We start from the raw sequence: 9,500 nt of genomic DNA, 5'->3' as shown, positions 1-9,500 counted from the left end.
TATATATGTATATCCTTGTTCATATCAAGGTCAGATTTACTGATATGGTATATAAGGATCTTCAACAGGTATATGTGATTTAGAACTCCATGGTCATACATGCCTGCCATGACTGTTTGTAATGCTACCGATTATACTATTTACAAGTAAGAAAAAATCATGTACATCATTGTTGAAAAATATTGACTTTAAATTGTACTCTAATATTGTGTAAAATCTTGATCTACTTGGAACAAGATAAATAAAAACATAAAAGTTATTTAAGTAAGTAAAATTAAGCTACATGGGAATGACGGCACAGACTTTTAGATGTTTCAGCAGCTATTTTGAAAAATAAAAATTACCATAGTTGTTACCTACATACAAAATGAATATGTCTAACAGAAGTTACAGTTGCTTTGCAATAAAATGGCTAAACTTCTTATGAAACGAAATTCTTAAATTTTCAGAGACCAAAACTATCAACATTTTGCGATTGTGTTTTAAAGGTAAAGTAATATTTAAGTAAAACTAATATTTAAGTTAAAAAAAGCAGCAACAGATAATGTTTGTGTTGGCCTCAGAAGGCCACAGACCAAGCCAGGCAGAAATGATGAAAGAGGTCAAGGAGGGCTGGTGCTCTGAGATTACAGCAATGCAGCCCAGAGAAGCCAGCTTTGTATCTTATTCTCTTTGACAAAGTAAATTTTCAGAAAAGATGAATGCATTTCCCCAGGGGCAGTGAGATAGCTCAGCACACTAAGCCGCTGCTTAGGCAAGCCCAGGGACCAGAGTTCAATCTCTGAAACAATAGGCTGAGCACACTGAGCTGGCCCCTGGATCCAGGCATAGTGGCACAGCCCTGTAATCCCAACACTGGGGAGGCTGAAAACAGGAGGATCACTACGAGTCCAAGCTGCATGTACCAAATACATAAATAAATAAAGCAATCTCTCATAGGATTCTTTGGTTCTTCAAATGTCTATTCAACTTATTTAACGTGTTTACCAACTTTTAGGAAAAAAAGAATAAAAAGAATTGCAGTAGAAGTGCCTCTGACTCTTGGCAAAAATGTTAAATTCCCTTTGGTCAGTTGACCAAAATCTTTAGATTATTGATTATCCAGCTTACTTTCTTCTTAATATTTACAATACAGTGAATTATGTTGGCCATAATTATGCTACTTAAATGTCATACATGTAGAAAGTATTCGAATACTATACTTTGAATAATATATTTTATTAACCTTAGCACACATCCAACTGTACTAGAGAATATAAAATATAATCTGTGACTTGACTTACAAGCATTATTTGTTGTGGTGCTTGGGAGATAGCTCAGTGGAATAAGTGCTTGCCTGGCAAGTACAAGGTCCTGAGTTCAATCCCTGGTACAAAAAACAAACAAAAACAAGAGAATTATTTTTTATTAAAACAATCATTTTATATAGTTATATTTGTACATGCATATTGACATTGATAGAATAATAAATAGCTATAAATATAGTCCATAAGTATTGGCATCTAACCCAGGCACTATAGCTTATGTTTAGCTTATTCACATCTTTGTTGGAATAAAAGGAAGTGCTTGATAATTATCTCTCTCTAATGAACAGCTGTGTATGCAGCTGATTTAAAATATAAATATTCTTAAGGGCTGGCAAGATACCTCAGCAGACTAAATGCCTGCTTTGGTAAGTGCAGGGAGCAGGATACTACCCCTGGTCCCACATGCTCCTCTGGCCCCAACTCCCAGGGTGTGCTGAGCCAGCCACAGAGTCGAGGCGTGGTAGTACACAGATGTAATTCCAGGGCTGAGGAGGCTGAAAACAGGAAGATCACTACGAGTCCAATCTGCGTAGTGAGACCTTGTGACAAATACACAAATGAATAAAAAATAAACAAACAAATAAATAAAATATAAATATTCTTAGTCCAGGAAGATAATTACCATGTTAGCTCCCTATTTTTGAATTCTAAATCTAAAGAACAAAATGAAAGAACAAATTAAAGCAAATATACAATGCTATTAGGATTATTTACCTGGTCACATACACTGGATTTGCAATCAGAAAAAAAATAAAGGAATTATTTTGTACTTTACAAACCTTTGTTATTGTTACTGGAATCTGAATCAGTACTTATAGTTGAATATTTTAAGTATGTTTCTTGAAATTATGCAATGACGTTAGTTCTCTGAAATGACACTTGCAATACATTTATAATTCCTCCTTATCCCATGGAATTTCAGAACATATCTCTTTTTTACTGAAAACAAAAGTGTTAATCTTATTTTTCCGAATATCCCTCAGCCAATGGCGGTGTGTCCATTGACTGTCATCCTCTGCTTTTAGTCATTTTGTCCACCATCAAAATTGAAGTAGCACATGTATCCAATTGTTCTGTGCTCTAATCTGTTAACAATTAAAACATGTATATTGAATGGAATGGCTTCTAAGCCTGTGTTTTCCTACATAAACTACTTACTATTGTGACTGTAATGCAGAGAAGCCCTTCATTCTCCTCACCTGCAGAGAAGTTTCCCACTATACATTTTCAGCCATTGTTAATAGTAGATCTCTTGACATGCTTTTTAAAACAAAAAATGGAAACAAGTTTGAAGATTCTACAATTTGGAAGATACATTGCAATACAATATTTTTTCTGCCTAAGAGTCTGTGGGTAAATTCTCTAAATTCTGTTTTATGGATAAACTAAAATTGCATAAAGGAAGAAATCATTAGGCAAAGGGAATGTGAACAGAACAGAGAGAATTCTACGGACAGAGCGAGAAGTCTATGTATCACAAATCACGCAGCCATGATATTTTAGAAAGTACACACTTTCGTTTTGTCTATTAATCAACATGGAAATTACATATAACATAAGTAAGTCCACGTTTGATTGTGATTCAGTTTGGTACAGGATTAATAATACATATGTCTGGATCAAGTTTCCTGATTAAGATATAAATCTTCTTTACAGAGATTAACTTACACTTCCAAAGTGATATAACTTTCGCTTTTCACTCCATTAATTCCTCCTCTAAATTAAAATCTGAAATATCTTCATTAGATTTCCTTGGGCCGGGGAGATGGCTCAGTAGAATAAATGCTTCCCTGGTAAGCGCAAGGGCCTGAGTTCAATCCCCGGTTCCACCAAAAAAAAAAAAAAAAAGAGCTCATATTTTCTTAACCAGCTTAGGCCTATGTACACAGGACTAATAACACCTATATTTTGATAAGCTGTCAATAATAATCTATAACGATGTGCGTGAGGCTGATTAAGCTTTCTACCTGCCCTTCTTGTAGAGATCGATATGCGGAAGAAGCAGGCAGTCACAAGTAACCCATTTACTTTCCGGTTTCTTCTCTTATGTGTCCTTGTGGGGAAGTCCCACACTGAAGACGACATTGTAGTTACAACCAAGACTGGAAAAGTCAGAGGGATGCACTTACCAGTACTCGCTGGCACAGTTACAGCCTTTCTTGGAATTCCGTATGCACAGCCACCTGTTGGTAGACTTCGATTTAAAAAGCCACAGCCCCTGAATAAGTGGTCTGGTATTTGGAATGCCACAAAATATGCAAATTCTTGCCATCAAAACCTAGATCAAAGCTTCCCAGGCTTCCAAGGATCAGAGATGTGGAATCCAAACACGGACCTCAGCGAAGACTGTTTATATCTTAATGTGTGGGCTCCAACACCAAAACCGAAAAACGCTACTGTGATGGTATGGATCTACGGTGGCGGCTTTCAAACTGGGACGTCCTCTTTGCATGTTTATGATGGAAAGTTTCTGGCTCGGGTTGAGAGAGTTATAGTAGTTTCAATGAACTATAGGTTGGGGGCCCTCGGCTTCTTAGCTTTACCAGGAAATCCTGAGGCTCCAGGAAACTTGGGTTTATTTGACCAACAATTCGCACTTCAGTGGGTCCAAAACAACATAGCGAGCTTCGGTGGAAATCCCACAAGTGTAACTCTCTTTGGAGAAAGTGCAGGAGCCGCTTCCGTTGGACTTCATTTGCTTTCTTCTAAAAGTCACCCTTTCTTCACCAGAGCCATTTTGCAAAGTGGGTCCCCTAATGCACCTTGGGCAGTGATGTCTCCTTATGAAGCAAGGAACAGGACATTGACATTGGCTAAACTTATTGGCTGTTCTAAAGACAATGAAACTGAGATGATAAAATGTCTTCAAAATAAAGATCCCCAGGAAATTCTTCTGAATGAAGTATTTGTTGTCCTACAGTATGATAGTCTCTTGTCGGTGAATTTTGGTCCAACTGTAGATGGTGATTTTCTCACTGATATGCCAGAGACTTTACTCCGGCTTGGACAATTTAAAAGAACCCAGATCTTGGTGGGTGTGAATAAGGATGAAGGCTCAGCATTTCTAGTATATGGTGCTCCAGGTTTCAGCAAAGATAACAGCAGTATCATAACGAGAAGGGAATTTCAAGAAGGTTTAAAACTATTTTTTCCAGGAGTGAATGAATTTGGAAGGGAATCAGTCCTTTTCTACTATGTAGACTGGCTAGATGACCAGAGACCTGAAAACTACCGAGAGGCTTTGGATGATGTTGTGGGGGATTACAATTTCATATGCCCTGCCCTGGACTTCACCAAACCCTTCTCAGATTTGGGAAATCATGCTTTTTTCTACTATTTTAAACATCGATCCTCCAAACTTCCTTGGCCTGAATGGATGGGAGTGATGCATGGCTATGAAATTGAGTTTGTCTTTGGTTTACCTCTGGAAAGAAGGGCTAACTACACAAAAGCTGAAGAAATTTTGAGTAGAACCATAATGAAAGACTGGGCGAATTTTGCAAAATATGGGTAAGTTCCATGTATTGTAATTTTTCTCTAGTTTTCTTTGTTTTGCTGAGCATTGCTCTATCTCTGCTATAGATTCCCTTAAAGTCATATAAATTCTTTATTATATTTGAGTCATTTTTGTAAAATGTAGTGGAGCTCAATTAATGTAAATCATCATAGAAGTTTTATGAAAAATACTTTGTTTTCTCAATATATTGCAAAATACATTGGCAATGTTGGTTAAATATTCATGGAAATAGATGCTTGCCTTGAAAACTAAGTTATTCTGATAATGTGTTTTGACCTGCACACTTACAATGTTCAAAGATTTAGCCAAAAATAGGAATATATGTTCTTATCCTCATCAGCCTGGTCTATTGTCTGATACATGGGAAGGTGCATCTCTGCTCAGGAAAATGAAGGGGAAAGATATTCATGGAAACTGCCTTCTGAATTACCCAAAATGCACAGTATTGACCAAAAGTTTCCCCAGAGTCCTTCACAGGACACTTGGTGACCTGTATCTGACAAGACTTATCAATTTCTTCTATTTTAATGAAGCTGTTCTCACTTGCAGAATCTTATGAGCAGCATGAGATAATCAGAGTCTTTCTAAAACATTATGCTTCCAGTCCTGTGTTATAATTATGGTGATATTATGTCTTCAAGAATTAGGAGAAATTGCAGACAGTTTGTAACTTACAGAAGTTTCACTACTGCTTGTTCAGTTTTTCAGTGGTGTAAAACTGATGCCATTCAGCAGCAACTGTTCTTAGCATTTTTTATTTTAATCCTTTCCTGGGCTACCAATACGATACTCTCTCAGGGTTCTGGCCAATGGGAACAAGATAAAGTTTGCAGTAGAACACATATTAACCAGGGTAAACAGTGGATACTCTGTCACATCTTGTATTGTTAAAATGTAACTTACAGCAGCATATGTACATTGAACACATTGTCAATACATGGTAATTTAACACATGGGGGATACTGGGATATTACTTCACGATAAATCAAAAAGTATTTTAAATATATTTTTAAATATGTGCAAAAGTATGAAAATTTAAAACATCTGTTTTTTGCTGCATTTATGTATCCAAGTGAATTTTATACTTTGTAATACTTTGTATTAATATGAATAATAAAAGATAGGAACTCTAGAATCTATTTTATATAGGGTCTGTACCATGTATAAATTGATGGTTAACTAATCTGATTGTGATGATTTGTTTAATTATCAAAATTCTTCTATTCAGAATTCCTTGTGGTCTATATTGCCACATCATTCTATAATAGCAGTTGCATGGTATTGTTATTTTTAATTGGAGACATTTACCTACTGACTGTTCCCAAATAGAGATATATAGCCACTGAATATTTCTATGTAACTAGAGATACATATGCACTGATTTTTTTATCTACTGAGGTGAAATTCATCCGCTGCCTAATAGGGAGCTTCTACAGCCTGGCTTCAGCACATCTTGCAACAACACCTACAGGCTAGGCTAGGTGGCTGAGCAACAGGAATGCGCCAAGCTGTACTCTGACCTGGAGCTGCATGCCCTGTTTGAAACAATGACTCCTCCACTTATCTTCCTTTTTTCATATAGTCTTGACATATGTCATCCAACACTTATTTAGTTGCTTTAGACATACATTTGGCTATCACGGAACTTATTGTAATTTGTCTACAGGCTATCTCTAATTTGAAATGCACCCTTTTAACTATACTAAATGAGCTTGAAACACTTGTTTTGAAAGCTGTTCATTAAAGTACTGAAATGGGCAAAATCATACTTAACAAGTATTTGACTAATGATCAGGTAAGAGCTGGTAGAAGTGTAATTGCTTATTTTTTCAAAATATAAGGATTATTATACCATTATTAGCTGTGAAACATTTTATGTCTTCTCAACATTAACCTAAATGTATGTTTAGAAAAAAAAATGAAAAAAAAGTAGAAAAATTATCATTTTATTTTTAGAGGTGTATAACAATGATTTGTGTCTCATATTTTTTCTAAATTTTCTAAAACATTCAAATATGCTTTTGACATGTTTTTACAGTTCTAGAGATTCTAAATTATTTAAACAGAAGTATTTTTCAAAATTATTTGTTTCAATAATTACTAAAAGATTTTATATTTTTGTATATTGAAATCATTTAGAATTCTATATTTTCTCATCTCACAGTGGAGCACAGTAATGATTAGGTATGCGTAACGCCCTGTTTATGATACATAATAGTGGTTCAAACAAAATTTCCATTGACACTGAGCAGAATAGCTTGTTTAACATAGTGAAATCATAAATTGTTAATCTTTTAATAAGAAAAATTAAGATTGATATTTTCAGCTGTACATTATGAATTTATAATATATAGATCATAAACTATAAAAGGTTATGGTAAACTTTGTAAAATTGTACAGACACAAGGTGTTACTTTAGGACCAAGGATATAGCTCAGCAGCACAAGTGCCTTCCTGGCAAGCACAGGATCTGAGTTTGATTCCCAGTACCAAAAAATAAAAAGATATTACTTTAGTAAAATGATTTTTCCATATAGTCAATATTTCCATGCAGAACAGAGAAAATCATTCATTTGTATTGAAATTTAACTGGTAGACAAACAAATGATAATCTTAAGTAAATGTCAATAGAAATAAAATTGGTAGTTCACAGTTTGGAAATGTACCCACATCCGTCTGTTCAGAGATTTAATATTCCATTTCTGCAGTATTTAAGGGTAGAAATCCCCTCCCCTCAACTCAGTATTGGGAAATTCGAAGTGCTTGGAGGTCATTTTCAGCATTGCAACTGGTGGCAAGATCATACTAAAGGGCAGGAACGCAGCTAAATATTGTCTAATGCGTAGGACAGAGTCACACCACAAATAATAACTAATTCCCAAATGTCCACAACACCAAGATTGAGAAACTGTGATATACAGTACCTCCCCATAGTGCTCAAATTGGACGTTAGAAAAGGGAAAAGTAGAATTGGAGCCATAATTTTGTTTCAGGAAAATGTGATGTCATTAAATATTTATTTGTCAGTTATATTTCTTCATCTGTGAAGTGTATATTCCTCTCAGATGCTGTTTTTTTGATTGGGTCTTTTAATTCTGGAGCACTGATTTTTTTAAAAAAAATCTTGGTGTCACAGATAGAAGTCTTTTTTTTAAGGTACAGTTGACTAAAATTATTTCCCAATTCATGAATTTTCTTTCACCCTGTTGGAGATTTTCCTTGAAGTTCAAAGCTTTTTTTTTCTAAAATAAGATTCCAATGAGTGATTCTTTGAAATATTTTTCCTGCAGTTTGGTTTTTGTTCATGAACTCTCTGCCTAACCCTATGCCTTCAAGATTTCTACCTATTTTCTTTTCCAGTTGATTTAGTATTTCTCTTTTAATACTTAGATCTTTAATCCATTTTGACTTTAGTTTAATACATGGTGACACAAGAAATTATTAAAACAGAACTGAGATTCCATATCACCCCAGAAAGAAGATCAATCAAGAAATCAGCCAATAACAAACCCTGGAGAGTTTGTGGGGAAAAGGGAACCCTTCTCTATTGTTGGGAGTGTAGACAGGTACAATTACTATGGAAATCAGTGTGGAGACTCCTCAAGAATCTAGGATTAGAAGTCCCATTCAACCCAGATACTCCTCTTAGCTATGATAAATCATGATGCTATAAACATGGGTGTGCATATCACTGTGGTTATGGTGTCTTCAGTTCCTTTGGAAAAATATAAAGATGGAAAATATCTGATTCAAATGGGACCTGTCGTCCTAGCTTTCTGAAGAATCTCCAGATTGATTTCCACAGTGGTTGTATGAGTCTATAATCCCACCATATCCCCTCCAGCATTTGTTACTGTTTGACATCTTGATAATATCCATTTTTTTCTGGGATGAGATACAATCTCAGCATTGTTTTAATTTGCATTTCTCAAAGGACCAAAGCTGTTGACACTTTTTCATATATTTATTTGCCTTTTGTATTTATTTCTTCCTCTGAGAAGTATGTATCTCAAATGCCCATTTTTGATTTAGGTCTTTGAATTTAGGAGGCCTGTTTTTTTTATATTATTATTTATATGCTTAACAAAGAAGTCTTTTGTTTGATGGACTGTTGGATAAAATTTTAACCAATTTGTGGGTTTTCTTTTCACTCTGTTGGTGATTTCTTCTTTGATGTGTAAAACTTTTTAATAGGATGTGATCATAGCTGTTGATTCTTTGAAATATTACCGATGCAGTTTGGCTTTTGCTCACGAACTCTGTCTACTCCTATGTCTTCAAGAAATCTACCTATTTTCTCTTAAAATAGATTTAGTGTTTCTCTTTTAATATTTAGAAATTCAATCTATTTTTATTTTAGTTCAGTGAAGGGTGATGAACATGTATCTAGTTTTAGTTTCTGGTTTTTTTGGAATGTCAGGTTTTCAGGAACCATTTGTTAAAGAGGGTATCTTCCTTCCAACATAAATGTTCCAATATCTGTGTCAAAGATAAGGTAGCTAAGTGTGTTCATAGTTGTGCCTGTGTCTTCTAATCTATTCCACTGATCATCAGGTCTGTTTCTTTGTTGTTGCTGCTGTTGTTGTTGCTTCATTTTGCTTTTTGTTTTCTGACACTACCATACTCATTTTGTCATTGTAACTTTGTAGTAAAATTTCAGTTCAGGAATTGTGATG

At 35.0% G+C, this 9,500-nt stretch overlaps 1 protein-coding gene across 3 annotated transcripts in view; it reads left to right on the top strand.

Annotated features, from left to right (window-relative positions):
- Bche (butyrylcholinesterase) overlaps positions 1-9,500 on the top strand; it is a 68,636-nt gene that overhangs the window by 3,327 nt on the left and 55,809 nt on the right. For all 3 annotated transcript variants that reach the window (XM_004645998.2, XM_023706257.1, XM_023706258.1), the window contains exon 2: positions 3,290-4,817. In XM_004645998.2, the coding sequence (XP_004646055.1) occupies positions 3,298-4,817 (1,520 nt within the window). In that variant the 5' untranslated portion in view covers positions 3,290-3,297. The remainder of the gene's footprint in view (positions 1-3,289; positions 4,818-9,500) is intronic.

Source organism: Octodon degus, unplaced genomic scaffold (assembly GCF_000260255.1).
Source record: "Octodon degus isolate 3935 unplaced genomic scaffold, OctDeg1.0 scaffold00247, whole genome shotgun sequence".
NCBI lineage: Eukaryota > Metazoa > Chordata > Mammalia > Rodentia > Octodontidae > Octodon > Octodon degus.
The sequence above is the reverse complement of the archived record's forward strand: the minus strand, read 5'-3'. Positions and strand labels throughout refer to the sequence as shown.